At 33.9% G+C, this 16,875-nt stretch overlaps 1 protein-coding gene across 1 annotated transcript; it reads right to left on the reverse strand.

Moving 5' to 3' along the window:
* Positions 1-4,238: 4,238 nt before the first annotated feature.
* On the reverse strand, positions 4,239-9,094 carry LOC131015838 (COP9 signalosome complex subunit 2). The gene is made up of 12 exons (XM_057944280.1): positions 8,906-9,094; positions 8,734-8,826; positions 7,759-7,837; positions 6,792-7,032; positions 6,612-6,686; positions 6,401-6,535; positions 6,117-6,304; positions 5,484-5,552; positions 5,302-5,392; positions 5,076-5,210; positions 4,646-4,758; positions 4,239-4,540 (listed from the first exon to the last, which is right to left on the reverse strand). Exons 1-12 carry the CDS (start codon positions 8,913-8,915, stop codon positions 4,450-4,452), a joined length of 1,320 nt encoding a protein of 439 aa, XP_057800263.1. The 5' UTR covers positions 8,916-9,094; the 3' UTR covers positions 4,239-4,449.
* Positions 9,095-16,875: the final 7,781 nt, after the last annotated feature.

The following is a 16,875-nucleotide window of genomic DNA, read 5'->3' on the forward strand; positions in this document are numbered from 1 at the left end:
TTCAAAATTGGTGAACTTAAATTAAAATGGATGTAACGTGCATATGAATGTGTGTATATATATATGTTTTGTCTGGGATTTGGAAGTGTTTAATAACTTAAGAGTTAAATATAAGCACTGACTGCAGCCTATTGTGATTGAAGCATGATATAAATTAGTAGTTCCTTTACTATGTGATTCACTCTTTTCCTTGACTTAATTCTACACATTTCTAAGAGAGTCTTCTTCTTCTTCTTCTTCTTTTTATTTTTTGAGAAAGTTCTAAGAATTTTAGAGGGTTTTTAAGTGCCAACAGTTTATAAGATATAATACCTTAGGGGCATGTTTGTTTGTCAGGAAAGTAATCTGAATTGGGATTGTTATTCCCAGGAAAATGATTCCATGGAAAATGAATCCTAATAGATTCATTATCCAGTGTTTGGAAATATCAAAACTAATTATTAGGATTCTGGATTGTATCATTAAATAAATATATTTAATTAATATATGTAAGAATTAAAGTGATATTTACCCTTAATTTTCAATAATTCATAATATAATTCTTGAGGTTTAAAAAATTATTTTCAATAATTCAGAATATAATTGATAGTGTGAAAATAGTTCGGGATTTAAAGTGATATTTACCCTTAATTTTATAGTAACAACAAAGTACATTATTAAGATTAACTAAATGATTTATAATTCTAAAATTAAATTCATTTTTTTCTTAGATAATAATAATAATAATAATAATAATAATAATAATAACAATAAGTATGATTCATAATTCTAAGAATTAAATTATGATTTCTTAAAATAATTCATGAATGAATGAATTAATAATAATAATAATAATAATAATAATAATAATAATAATAATAATAATAATAATAATAATAATAATAATGAGTATGATTCATAATTCTAAAAATTAAATTATGATTTTCTTAAAATAATAATAATAATAATATTATTATTATTATTATTATTATTATTATTATTATTATTATTATTATCAATAAGTATGATTCATAATTCTAAGAATTAAATTATGATTTCTTAAAATAATTCATGAATTAATAATAATAATAATAATAATAATAATAATAATAATAATAATAATAATAATAATACTAAGTATGATTCATAATCCTAAAAATTAAATTATGATTTTCTTAAAATAATAATAATAATAATAATAATAATAATAATAATAATAATAATAATAATAATAATAATAATAATAATAATAATAATAATAATAATCATTTTATAAAAAAATAATATTGGATATATATGTAAGTAAGAATCCTGAGAATGAGGAAAAAGAATACCTAAGAAAAGCTAGGAATAAGAATCCTGGAAAGTTGTACTACTTTCCTTGTTTTCAGGATTCTGATTACTTTCTCTATCTGACAAAAATTTAACCAAACACAGGAATTTAATATTTTGGAATCAGATTACTTTCCCAGGACAGAATCCGTGCCAAACAAACATGCCGTAGGAGTTTTTAAGATGTAATGTCTCAAACGCTTATAAGTTGTCAACGTGCTTGAATAGTTGAGCAAGTTAGAGAGAAAATTTTAGGTAGAGAGATAAAATGAAAGAGAGATGAAATTTGAAGGGTATATATTGGAAATATAATAGGGTTATTTTTATAAAATAATTGTTACTAATAATATTAAGAAAAAATAAGTTAGAGTTGAAGAAGTTATTTTTTTAAAAGTTTTTAAACTGTTGGAGCTTACTTTATTGTTTACAGACTATTCAAGAGTTTATTATTTTTTCCTACACTTCTAAAAAAATTATAAATTCATAAACATATAAACTATTGCAAACAGCTTTAATTTCTTTCATTTGGATACACTAACTTCTAACTTACAACTTAAATTTCGAATGTCACTGGGGAAGTGTTTTTGACTAGGCTTATTTTAGAGAGCTTATAAACTTCAATAACTTATAAATGCTGTTTTAAGAGTTTATAAAATGTAATGTTACACAAATTTATAAATTATCAAAGTGTTTGGATACTTGAATTTATGAGCTAGAGAGAAAATTGCGAGTTACAAATAAAAAATTATAATTATGGAAAGAAAATTGAAAAGAGATAAAAAAAATAAAAAAATAGAGAGAGAGAATTTCACCCTTTATCATTTTTCGTTTTTACTCAATGACGGATAATGTTATCACGTCAAAAATGGAGGGATAATATTTCTTTTTCTTGGAGTGAAAAGAAGGAATGAAAAATGATGAAATTCTCTTTTGTAGATAATAAGAGAAAAGAAAATAGATATTTAAAGGAAGAAATTTATTAACAAAAAAATATGCACTCATAAACTTTTTTTAAAATATTACAAAAGGTATATATTGTATGATCAAATAAGTAACCACATGCAGGCGGGATCTCTACACCACACAGAGGTGGAAAACTACCCACACGCAGTCACGAATTATCACAAAAAAAGTATTTAAGTGTTTTAATTTTATCACTTTAGCTAGCCTTCCTTGGCAACCTATACACTTTTTCATTGCTTATTTTGCCAAATAAGTCTCAAAAGCTTGTAAAACTATTTGAAAACTTATAGCTCTGCCCTATACACAGTGTTCCTTGCTCCGTCGCCTACTAACTGTCATGAATGAGTATATTAATATGATCACTTATCATTTCAACACGATAAATTCTTTATTTCTTTAATTAAAGAGATAATATAAATCACTTAGTTTCTCGTGGCATCATAGATCCTACTCAACGATCCATAATATTAAATATAAAAATACATATATATGAACATTAAAGTGCATATATGAATTTAAGAGCGCATAAATGTATTTACTCAAAAATACATTAGTACGTATATGTACATATATAATACAATATGTACATAAGGAGGATTAGAGTGTAAACACTTCTTAACATATAAAGTACGAACTAGTTAAAATGTAACACGTATGAATTCGTTGTGTAAATATATGAATTGTGAAAAATTAATTTTTTGTTACCTATGGAATTCGAACTCGGGACCATGAATTCATCCAACAAGGTGATGAATTAACCGTAGATCTTGATGATCTAAGAACTGAAAATAGCTCATATTTTATATTCTAAAAGATGTTTTTATTTTAGTCCAACCCTATAATACATTAGAAAAAAATACATGATTATATATAACAATGCATTACTATATGCACAAAAATGCATGAAATAATACTGCGAAAATATCTACCCGGAAAAAAAAATTATTTGGATGAAAGGAAAATTTCAGGCGCACCATTTGAATTAAAGAAAAAGATTATTTAATACTCCCTCAATCCACCAAAAGTGTGTATGATTTAGAGATCACGAGTTTTAATGAATAATTGAAATATATATACTCCATTCGTCCACGATATCGTTTTCACTTTTAATATTTATAGCAATAGGGTCCACAAACTCCACTCAAAATAATAGTGAGACCCAAACTCCACTCACAAAAATACCCATTATTATCAACTAATATCCATCATTTTCTTAAAATTCGTGTCATGTACAAAGTGAAAAGTATATGGCAGACGGGGGAAATATAAAGTAGAAAAAAAGTTTTTATGAATATTAAATATGAATGAGAGTGAAAATATAAAAATATATGTATACAAAAAAAAAAAACCATACTTATTATGAATGAACCAACAATATTACTCCCGCCGTCCCACTCTAATAGTACTGTTTTTCTTTTTTGGACGTCCCACTCCAATAGTCTTGTTTCTATTTTTGGTAACGATTTTACACTACGAACAATGTGATCCCACACACTTTTACACTCAAAAAGCAAGTTTCAAAAAGATGATTATTGAACTAGAAGGGAGGGAGTATATTTTATGTGAATTGGAGTAACATATGAAGAGAAGTACATTTTGTAATGAAAAAAAGTTTCATTTATCATATTTTATATTTGACATTGTATTATACTCCCCCGGTCCTTATAAAAAGTATCCAATTTGTCATTTCCTTTCGTCCTCATAAAATATATTCAATCTATTTTGTGATAAATTTTCCACTCAAAATAAAATGAGACCCTTATTCCACTCACAATATATTGTCACTTTATTAAAATCTGTGCCATTTAAAAGCGGATACATTTTATAAGAACGGATGGAGTACATATTAGTGGGGTTATGATATACTAATAGTTTTGTATCATACATTAATAATAATAATAATAATAATAATAATAATAATAATAATGGTTTACAATATGAGAAACGTAATTCAGAAAACAATCTCAATTCAAGTTTCTACTAATTGCATTCATCAATTAATACTATAATAAAATTCAATCATCAAACTAGAAGCAAATCATTCACTTTTCTGATCGTAATTGAGTTGCCTTGCAAGAAGAAAATCATGTTCTTTTTTCAAAAGAGAGGAGAAGAATATTTTACAGCAGCAGATCCCAAAATCAGACACTTGCTCCTCAAATCATTATACCTCAGTCAACATACTCGGTTCCCAACAGTTTGATACAGTAGTTTCAGCTGTGTGTTCCATTTGTCTATTGCGGTGTATTTCTTCATTCCTTTCGACCTGCAACCATAACATAACGTCTCGATTTTATGTACATAACATGGGTTGAAGTATAAATGATGAAACCAATTAGTAATGAGGTTGAGGTCGAATTAGAAGCTCAACCTGTCACCACGCTCTAACAGCCGATTCACTTGATCAATGTGCCCAGAAATCCGATTATCCAAAATAAGCGACACTAACAACTCTTCGACATCCTTCTCTGGGACATTAAGCTCCTGCACGTCACAAGTGTTGTTATGAAATTTAAATGGATGACAAAAAAGATAAAATAAAAAATTGAAATTTAAATGCAGAACTATACTGAAGCTAAAAATTGCTAGCAAATCAAACTTTCAACTTTCTGCCAATGAAAATCAACTTTACATGAAATGTCTTGCTGCTCGTATAAATATCATAACAATTGGATTTTACTGTCTGTACCTTTCCCCATTCTTTTCAACTCTTTCCAGGATATGGAAATAAACGAAACAAAAATGGTAGACAGAGAACAAGAGAAAGAGTTCCTTGCTAAGCACATGAGACTTGTTTTTACCTTTGATATGAAGGGGATCCGAATCCTTGTGTAAGGCTTGATGAGTTTGAGCAACACTTGAGTTCTCACATTCTTTAAGAGATCTTCAATGTAATTGCGAATAAACGGATCATCCATAATTGTCCTCCTGTTACTCTGAGACATTTTCAACACATTATTAAGGGGTCCACGATCACAAGTTTACGAAGGGTCTTCCAGCCAATGACGTGTTTTGGCAAAAGCATACCTTCAAAATTTTTTCAAACTCCAAAATCTCATTCCTTTGGTATGCTGCGATCAGGTTTGTCATTGCCAGAATCTCAGGATCATTTTTGTATCTACAAAGCAAAAGAGGCAGCCAAGTTGAGATTTAAAATATATTCCTGCACGCAACAACTTTCCTAATACAGTACACTTAGAACAACTTACGGCTTTGCCTCTTGGCCGTCAAATGGATTAACTTCTGATTCCATCAGCATATTTGCCAGAACCAAGTACCTGACATGAAGCAACCACTTATTTAATTCAATGAGCAGATTAAAATTACATCAGAAGGATAGGATATTTATGTTGCAATTTCAAAAAAATACATCAACTGCATGACCCAAAGTCGATAAAATTAATTCAGGTGCAACCATTCATCTATATACTCGAACAGCACTTATCCAGCAAGGAGATAACTTGAGCATAACAACTATCAAGGTATCCCAGCCCGACCAGCCTAGATATGCAAAAAATAGCAGCTCACAATGTTTTACGTTTTAAGCATTGATAACAGTTGCTGAAGAAGGCATTTGTCAGTCTAATAACAGCTCAGGATGAGCCACATAAGGTTTCCAACCTTTTATGATTAAAAAACATAAAGACACATATTACTCACTTCAAAATAGAAAGATTCATGTGTCAATTAGATAGGTCAATCGTTAGACTAAGTAATTTCGTGTATTTGCATCGAGGTGAGTGTTCTCAGAGGAAGCTAAATACAGCTAAAAAGCAAAACAAACAGTAGCATCATCCCTCCATCCCAAAAGGTCGTGCATGAAAGATTAAGTCAGGGCATACTTTAGGCACTGGATGCGCCTCTGGTTCCCAGCTTCATCATAGTTTTTAAAAGCTTCAAAGAAATCAGTGGCTGCATCTGGCCATTGTCGCTCTGCCATATGCATTTTTCCACCACATTCACGAATAATACCCATGATTCTTGGATGAGGGATTGCAGATTTGACTGATAGTGCTTTTTGATATAATTCCTGGAATAGATTCAGACAATGGTTAAACTAGAGGGCCAATATATTATATCATCAGCAGAATGTTTTTACACAGAAAGTAGAAATATATTACTGTACCTTCAGTTTTTTGTTGTTTTTAGTTTCAGTGTACATTTGGATTTCAATTGCATACACTTCCAACAATTGAGTGCCTTTCTTCTGATCATCAGTACCATCTTCTTTTTGACAAGATTTATGAAGCTCTTTCAAAATCTGAAAATGAATTCTGAATCAGTTTCAATAAAAACATTCTGAATCAAGTGTATCAATTTGTATCCTTCAGAAATACCTTGCTCATCCGCCCATATTCGCCAATATCAAACCATATTTTACACAATTTTAGATTCGTCTTGAACCATAGCCTCTGTAGAAAAAAAAAAAAAAAAAAACCAACATGAGGATTCTCCACAAATGAAACAAAAAAGAATAAAATAAATAAAACTTAACTCAAACCAAAACAACTCTTCACCTCGTTCTTTGCCTCTTCAAGGGCCTTCAGGGTGGTTTGGTAAAACTCTTGCAGCAGACTAAAATTCTGACCAGCAGATCCAGAGATAAAATCCATGATATTGTTTATGCATTTTTCACTGTAATTTCGAGTGACTGCAGACTTGATGTAAGTTAACATGTCCCTGTAAGCATCCATCATTTCCGTGTACCTCCCAAGCTTATAGTAAAGCTTAACAGTTTGCTTCAAAGCTTTAAATCCCCTAAACGTAAACAAGATACCAACAGTCAAGGATAGTGATTGATTCAAGATGCATTACAAACAACAGGGATCTCCTCTACCGAATCCAATAGCATGTACTTCCTATCGTATCGTACAAATTTAACATCATTTCAGGTAAGGAACTTCAAATCTTTCAAATTGAGAAAATTATATTGTTAAGAAATTTTTAACACCCACTAATCCATAAAACAGCATGATATCCACTAGAGTTGAAAGAATCTACTGCTGATGAAAACTGCTTGTCACTGAGCATGAAAATACAGACTGAACTTTTACTTTTAAAGATGAAAGACACAGTTGTCTTCCGACACATGATAAATCAAAAGAAATTATTCAGATGACTAGTAAGTAGAGAAGTCCTCAAAGCAGGAGCTGTGCCATGAGTAGAAGATGATTTCCATAATGCACATTTAAACTCAAATAATGAGTGAAAAAAAAAAAAAAAAAAACACAACCGAAGAAATCAGAAAATTAAGTAAAGAGGAAAAAATCTGGAGATACTCAAACAAATATCTTTCACTTTCACCGGTACATACATATCCATGTTGTGAAACTTGAAAAACCTTTCATCAAAGTTACAATAAAGCAATGGGATGAGAAGAACATATTAGTTTTCTTTATCAGCTTTAATAATCAATGACTAAACAGATGAAAACTAGAAGCGCAGCATAGTTGCAAGATTAATAAGCAACAACTGATCAATTACCAATCAGCTTTTCCTGGTTCCATACGCACCACTTCTGCAAAACCTTCAAGCGCTGCTTCGGGGTCTGCTTCGACTAAGCCTATACAGAAAAGAAAAGAAAAACATACAGAATTGATGACGTTGATGATGATGAATGATATGGTGAATATGATGAACACATATATATAGAGTGAGAGAGAGAGAGAAAGGATCCAGTTAGAATGCTATATTTTGTAAGAATGAGAATTGTTATGAATAAGTCAGTAAAATCTATGAATAAGCTTCTTGTAATGCACGAATAACCATTCAAACCTAGGTTCGAATCCTGGAGAGGGCGAAAATTTCACCATATTATCTAAATACGTTATTCATGCATTATAAACAGCTTATTCATGGATTTATACCGGCTTATGCACTATTCTCATTTCTCAATTAAAATAGCATTCTTACTATAACCTAACCCTATATATATATATATATATATACATGTTTGTATTTTGTATATGTTTGGTATATATTTGCAGATGATGTAGGAGATTAGTGATTGTAAGATCTTGTGATACTGTAGATTTTGATACATATGTGAAGGGATCGAAATAATATATATGTCTGTAAAAATTTGCAAATAACGGAACTACTATCACCGGCTGAAGCACCTCAAATGTAAAAATTTAGTGCGCTTTACTCAGATATAGTGTATTCAAGTCCTTAACCCAATCCACCCACCCCCAAATTCCCAAATATAAATAATGTAAGGTGCGCAACAAAAAAGAAAAAAAGAAAAACAGAACATGCTAATGTAAAATATGCGCCCACAATCACATATAGGAAAATGCAAGAAAATGCGTTGAGTTTAAAAAATGAAATAATATAACAGAGGAGAGAGAAGTTCGGATACAGAATTACGCAAATATAGGGCAAGTGAATATACAAGAATTCGCGAAACAAGTCTTCAAACTGATTTAAAAAGGGTTAACATCAGAAACGTAATTGTACCTTTAGAGTTGTAATACTGATTTTCAATATCAACATCCTGTTCCTCCGGCTCCTCGTCGGAGTACTCAAACCCGTAATCCTCCATATCAGCATCTGACACAACATTACACAATTAAAACAAGCGCATCATTGAGTGAACAAATGATCAAAAAACCTAGAATTCTCGCATTACCGGAACCCATCGCGATTTATTATATCCTTTCAACTCAAGATTTCGTGTAGAGCGACAAAAATTTAGGGGATTCTCCAGAGCAAGTATGAGAGGAGGGAGAGGGAGAGCGAGAGCGGAGAGAGATAGAGAGAAATTTCACTTCGATAGAAATGGGCTTTTGAGACACTTTAGGAGCTCTAATTGGGCTTTGAAGATCTGCAATTAATTTTTAATTTTATACTGGGCCAATTTATTCCTAGCCTCCATTTTGTTTTTGATAAAGTAACAATGTTAAATAAAGAAATTAGAGGGTTAGGGTTGAAAACTCGCAACCCGAAAAAATCTCCAGCCCGATTAGTCCGTACCCGACTAACCCGGAACCCGATAGGACTAGCCCGAAAACCCGATGGGCTGGCCCGGTGGGCTAACGGAATTGTGACTGATTCATCCAGTTACAACTTCTGCTATGTTTAGATCTATGGTATTTGCTTAAATATATATATGTAGCCTCATTAAAAAAAGTGAAATTAATTAGTTAGAATATACATCTCATTAAAAAAAGTGAAATTAATTATGGATTTTTTGTAGAAATTGATTATTAGTATCTCATTAGTTATAAATTAATTATTAGTATCTCATTTTAAAGTGATACCAATTTTTTTTTTTTTTTTCTGTCAATGAGACGTGCATGGCAAATCCACTAATTATTCAGTGCATTGATACATGTTAAATTTTACTATCTCATTTTAATATAATTTTGTATATGTAATCTTGAATATCTTATATTTTTGCATTTCATGCTTTGCTATATAATTTATATCTTTAATATCTATGTATATTTTATACATTATACATTAGATCATTAGGAATAATAAAATACAAATGATAATTTTATTTTTACGTCTTTAACCTGATTAGCCCGATGGGCTAGCCCGAAACCTGAAAGTTTAAGGTTAGGGTTGAAGATTTACAACCCGAAAAAATCTCCAATCCGATTAGCCCGTACCCGACTAACCCGGAACTCGATAGGGCTAGCCCGAAAACTCGGTGGGCTGGCCCGATTGACATCCCTGACAACAGGGGACTCGAACGCAAGACCGTTGGCCTTATGCATTAACTCCTTATCAATTGGTCAATACACAGCACACTCGTAGTCTCCATTTTATTCAAGGTGATTCTATTCATAACCCCCTTTTTACTCTTTATAGCCTCTTATTATTAAAAAAAAATAAAAAATAATTATAAAGTTACAATTCAATCCATATATTCCATTGCCCCAAATTAGAGTGATTTTATAACCTAACTAAACTCCAAATTTTATTATAGCCCCACCTAATTAACACGGTCTTCTTTTCTCTGCCGATCGGTGTGCAGTCGCGGACACTACAGAAACCCGTCGCCGCCGCCATCATCATTTGATAGCATACATATTATTATTCGGGAAGAAGATGTGATGTGTTGTTGAATTTTGTGGTTGAAATGGATTATGTATATGTATATATGTAGAGGGATAAGATGCTGCGATTGAAGAGTGCGATTGACACGTGGAAGCATGGTTTTTGTTCAAGAACAATGATGAAAATTTATGTTTTGCATCTGGTCTTACTAAAAAGAAATTGACAATTTGTGGGGTTTCATTACTAATCTCTAGTTTCGATCAGCTATATTTATTTCTTACGAAAAATCAAAGGCAATTCGGATTCTTACTTAATGTATAACTATGAATTTTCATATTAAGCATGATTTTATTGGGAGTATCAATTACAGGGTAAATTAGTAAATTTATAATTGGGGTTATTGCCTGAAAATACTCATAGTTTGCCAATTTTCTGGTTTATAACATGACCTTATAATTTGACCAAAAAATACACCAATTTTCAATTTAATCGCAATTATAACATGACTTTGTAGCTTGACCAGAATATACACAATAGAATATTAAAATCAAATTTATATATATGCATTTGTGTGTTGAAAATGTAGATATATATATATATATATATTTACATATATATATTTATATATTTTTAAACCATCAATATAATATCTTGATATATAATGTATATATATATATATATATTTATATATATATATATTTATATATTTATATATTTTTAAACCATCAATATAATATCTTGATATATAATGTATATATATATATATATATATTTTATGAAATAATTAATCATCTAATGTAATTTTTATAAAAATAAATCAGTCAATTAACAATATTTTACATATAACATTTAATATGAAATCACAATAAATATTAATACATCTATGATGAACAATAATCAAAATAAGGTCATGTTATTATTGAGATTAAATTGAAACTTGGTGTATTTTCTTGTCAGACTATAAGGTCATGTTATAATTGCACTTAAATTGAAAATTGATGTATTTTCTGGTCAAATTATAAGGTCATGCTATAAACCAGAAAATTGACAAACTATATGTATTTTCCGGCAATAACCCCTTTATAATTATGTATTAGTATTATTTTAAATAGGGGCTATAAAGAGTACATTAGAAGCTAGGAATAGAATCATTATAAGTTTATAACCCTTAATTTAAAATAATAATAAAAATATTTATGAATATAATATTTTACCAAAATTCTAAATAAAATAATTAATAAATAATTGAGCTGTTCCATATAGCCTATATTTTTTTAATTGTAGTCTCCCACGTTTTGCATAGCTATGATATTTCTTACCTGCATTTATGTTTAAATTCTCAGAAGCAAGAAGCAATGGAAGGGAAGTGGTTAAATAAATATATTCAGATGTTGTGGGGAGATTCAATGAAATTTTAGAAAAATAAAAGATTATTACCTTTCTTATCGTTGAGATGCGTGAACTGCGCATCTATTTTCAAGTTCATTGTGGCAAATGGTTTTAGTCTAATTATTCACCACTGAAACTAAATTAATTGATCTATAGCTAGCTAAGAGTTTTAAACAGTATAAAAAACAAATTGTTCCCTAGGTTTCTTCTAGGGTTTTGCGTTCTCTAGGTTTTCTTCTAGGATTTTGTGTCTCTCGCCTGAGATTGTCTAGGGTTCCGCCCCTGTGTTTGGTCGGCGGCTTGTCCGCCTCTGCTCACCTTTCCCGTCTCGTCTCCCTTCACTTCCTTTCCTTCATCTTTCCGTTCTCTTGAGTTTTAACCCTTTTCTTCGCTTAGATACTCCGATTGTGTAATAGGGCAGGCGATTTCTTTCTTTTCATCGTTTTTGTTATGTGCAGGTTCGATGGAGCGCGGTGCATTTTCTTGGGGTTATGGATCTGAAACTGGTATTCAAGAGCGCATTGAACATGAGGCTCATATTGTGGAAATTGATGGTACTGATACGATTGAGGGATGGCGGAGAACCCCTCATCCCATAATCTGGTGGGGCGGCTGATTAGTATAAAACCACCCAATGGTTTCCATTTGATCGAGATTATGAAAAAATCTTGGAAAACATCACAAGATTTCACAGCGAGAGAATGGAGGAAATATCTTTTCCTTTTTTACTTTCGAAACAAAGGAGGATTGGGAATGGGTGATTCAAAGACAACACTGGCATTTTGATAGGCACTTATTTGCGATTTCAAGCCTCGATGGATCTATTCAGCCATCTAGCATCTGCATCGATAAAGAAAGCTTTTGGGTTAGAGCGTATGATCTGCCTATGAAGTGTATGGCCCCGACTATTCTTCGCAATATTGCTGCACGGATTGGAACAGTTGAAGATGTTGATATGGATGCTAATTCTGCTGGGTATTTTGCTAGATTCAAGATCAACTTTGATGTCACTATTCCACTTCTATGTGGTGTAACTATCAAGGTTGATGGTAAACAACTTTGGATTCCCTTGAAATATGAAAATCTCCCCATTTTTTGCTATCGATGCGGCATAATGGGTCATCATACCCATGCATGTGAGAAGTAGACATATGATGATTCAGGAAAGCAATTTGAGGATCTCTTATATGGTCTGATTTTGAAAGTCTCCCCTCTCAAACGCATTAAATCGGCTACGCTTGATGGTAGCTTGGGCAAGGCAGCAGAGACCCATATGCTGATGAAGCCTGATGAACCTGCTGTAACCCCCAAAAACCATTGCATGACTAACACTTCCTAGCCGAAAGTGGCATTTCATCAAACACTTGGTGTTGCCACTTTTAAACCCACAAAACCAACAAACCCCGACCCCCACCTCTATCATACAACCAAACTTCTGACCCAGGACCCAATAATGTCCCCCCTCAGCCAAAAACTTACCCTCTCGGTCCGAGAGTTCCTCATCCTAGTAGCTACACCGACACCATATCCCCACCTGCCTCCCCGCAAACCCATGATACACCAGCTGCTCCCTCACCAACTGATACCCTTCTTGAATCCATAACCCATTATGCTGATAACCCCAATATAAAACCTCTCACCTTCTCTGTAAATGCCAGCCAAAAGCTCCCTTCAATCCTACTGATATTACCCCAACCAATGAACTCATCAACCGTCTAAACCTCCAGCCTACACCCAAACAAAAGAAATGGACCCGCCAAGCCCGTCCCCCCTCTATAACTACCCACACCCCTGCTACTATATTTGTTACTAATAAGAAACGACAGTCGCGCAAGAAGGAGACTGTTGGACCTCAGAATAATGATGGTGTAGTGGATTTTGTCCAAAAAAGACTTAAAAGTACGGTACTTGATGATGAACCCCCTCCAAATGCATCAACGGCAGAGATTGCCTAAGAGCAATCCCGCCGAGCACAATGAATCACTTACTTTGGAACTATCGAGGGCTTGGGAATCCAGCGATAGTTCAACAACTCATTTGGTTTGCCAAACACAAGCGTCCCGAGGTGGTTTTTCTTATGGAGACAAAATTACTTACTAATGAATAGCAGCCTATTTTTTTACAATTGGGTTTCAACAATTCTTTTGTGGTGGATAGCGATTGCTCAGCAGGAGGTCGACATGGTGGGTTATGTCTTTTATGGGCAGACGATTTATTTGTGATGATTAAATCGTGGTCTTCTTACCACATTCTTGGCTCTATTGATGATTCGAGACACCCCACATGGGATTTCTGTGGTATTTATGGCTGGAGTTGTACGGAAGAACACCACCTTAAGTGGTCTTTGATGAGATCTCTGATTCCCCAATTGGCGGAGAGATAGATATGTGGGGGGGGGGGATTTTAATGAAACAATGCATCACTTTGAGAAAATGGTTGGACAATCTAAAGCTGATTCTAAACTGGCTTCCTTTCGTGCGGTGGCAGAAGATTGTGGACTGACTGACCTTGGTTTCTCGGGAGATCCTTATACTTGGACAATCAATCAAAAGGGAGCTGATAATATTTTGGAAAGACTTGATAGGATTTTCGGTAATGAGGCGTGGATCTCGGCTTTCCCGGGCTTTGAAGTATATCATTTAACTTGGAAATCAAGCGAACATTGCCCCTTGGTTTTGGTGCTGGATAAATCGGAATCTGATGCCTAAAATCAGCCTCGTCCGTTCCGCTTTGAGGCCATGTGGCTGAAGGACAGAAAGGGACAAGATTTTTGTTATCGCCTATGGAAGGCAGGGGGCGCTTCTAACATGATTAGGGAGCTACAACAGAAACTTGCTGCTATGGGTTCGGAGCTGAAACTATGGGAAAAATTGGAATTAGGTCATGTGAGAAAATGTTGCTCTCAAATACGTGAAGATCTTGTTGACTTACAAAACCCTATCAGTGATGCGCACATGAAGGATGAACAACGACTTCTGGAGGCTGAACTAGATGATCTCATGGCCAAGGAAGAAGTTATGTGGAAGCAACAATCTCTGGCCGACTGGATGGCTGAAGGGGATATAAATACGGGGTTTTTCCATAGAGTGGCTGAGGGAATGAGAAAAAAGAATTTTATTCGAGAGATTACTCGTGGCGATGGCACTATTACTAGAAAAAGCACGGAGATGGACGTTGTTTTCAGGGATCATTTTTAGTAGCTCTTCACTGCCGACTTCGATCCATAACCCCTCGAAGGTCCTTAACTCCATTGAACCGGTCATTACGGAAGAGATGAACAGGTTGCTAATTGCCCCCTATACTCAAGAAGAGATCGTTCAAGCACTCAGAAATATGCATCCTCTCAAAGCCCCTGGGCCGGACAGTATGCCGACTCTTTTTTACTCTTCTACGTGGTCTTATGCTAAAGTTGATATTGTCCCCTTACTTCTTGATGTGCTTAATAATGGTGTGTCTCCCCTACCGATTAATACTACTACTTTTCTATGCCTTATCCCAAAGAAAAAAAGTGCTATCTTCCTAGTGATTTCCGTCCAATTAGCTAATGTAATGTTATGTATAAGTTGGTTTCTAAAGTCATTACGAATCGCCTAAAATTTATAATCCATTTTGTTATACATGAGAGTCAATCCGCGTTTGTTCCTGGTCGTCATATCACTTATAATGCTTTGCTTGCTTTTGAAATTTTTCATATGATGAAACTTAATAAAGCTAAAGCTCATGGGGTGTTTTCTTTCAAGTTAGATATGGCAAAACCGCATGATAGGGTTGAATGGAGTTTCTTGGATTCTATGATGTGTTACCTAGGTTTTCCTTATTCTTTGGTTGATCTTATTATGCGTTGTGTTACCTCTGTTTCCTTTCGTGTGCTTGTGAATGATTTTTCAGGGGCTGAGTTTGAACCAAGTCGGGGACTTCGCCAAGGCAATCCTTTATCGTCTTTCCTTTTCATGTTCTATGCCGAAGCCCTTTCTGGACTACTTCGTCAGGCTGAAACTCGCCAGCTGATACATGGAGGGTGTCTCTGTCGCACAGCCCCCCGCATTAGCCATCTTCTCTTTGCGGATGACTGCATCATTTTTGGGCGTGCAAACTCGGCTGAAATTGGGGTGATTAGTGATATTATCAAGAGATATGAATCGGTGTATGGGCATATGGTTAATTTGGAGAAATCCACTATTTCTTTTAGTCAGGGCGTCACGAAAGTGATAAAGAATGCGTTGGCGAGTCAACTGGGCGTCCAATGCCAAGGCCAATGTGGTACTTATTTAGGACTCCCTAGTATTGTGGGAAGATAAAAAACTGAGATCTTTCAAATGTTAGTGGATCGAACAAGAAAGAATTTTAAAGATTGGAGGCGTCGTTTTCTCTCGGGGGCCGAAAAGATGGTTCTTATCAAAGCAGTACTCCAATCCATCCCGACATATCTTATGAGTTGCTTCGCTATACCGGATCAGATTTGTCAGAGACTTAATAGTGTGGCGACAAGCTTCTTTTGGGGTCAGAAAAATGATGAACAACAGATTCATTGGAGAAACTGAAGAACTCTTTGCATGGCTAAAGATGATGGGGGTCTTGGTTTTCAGGATATTCGCTGGTTTAACCAAGCAATGCTTGCAAAGCAGGTTTGGCGTATCACACAAAATGAAGACTCCCTCCTAGCCCGATCTTTGCAAGCTTGGTACTTCGCGAGATCTGATATCCTACTGGCTGGTAAAGCCCATACTCCTTCTTTTGCTTGGACTAGCTTACTTGTTGGTAGAGATCTATTGGACGCTGGAATAGCTTGGCGTTTGGGGGATGAGAATAGGATCTGGATTTGCATTGATGTTTGGCTCCCTGGTGGCAAAGGAAATTATCATGCTGCTCATGTACCGCAGGGGTCGGAACAAATTCATGCAAGTTCACTTTTATTGGAAGAGGCTTATATGTGGGATTTGAGTAAGGCGGCTGAACTCTTACTGCCGAACGAGATGTGGAAGATAACGACGACCCTTACTCTGGATTCTAATTCTCGGGATAGGGTTTTCTTACCTCATGCGAAAGGAAATATGTGTTCGGTTAAATCTGGTTATCACTTGGCTGATATAATCCAACAGAGGAGTGAAGCTTCATCTTCAACTAATAATGCAGGTATTTGGAAATAGATATGGGGCTTGGATGTCCTCCCTAAAGTGAAACTTTTTGTGTGGAAATGCCTCTCGG

The sequence above is a fragment of the Salvia miltiorrhiza genome, chromosome 1 (genome assembly GCF_028751815.1).
Source record: "Salvia miltiorrhiza cultivar Shanhuang (shh) chromosome 1, IMPLAD_Smil_shh, whole genome shotgun sequence".
Lineage (NCBI taxonomy): Eukaryota > Viridiplantae > Streptophyta > Magnoliopsida > Lamiales > Lamiaceae > Salvia > Salvia miltiorrhiza.

Bases quoted from the DNA above. Each gene is read 5' to 3' on its own strand.
- LOC131015838 (XM_057944280.1), bottom strand. The intron at 5,553-6,116 runs GTATGCCCTGAC...GCTTCATGTCAG, and splicing joins AGGCGCATCCAGTGCCTAAA to GTACTTGGTTCTGGCAAATA. The intron at 5,393-5,483 runs GTAAGTTGTTCT...TTTGCTTTGTAG, and splicing joins GACGGCCAAGAGGCAAAGCC to ATACAAAAATGATCCTGAGA.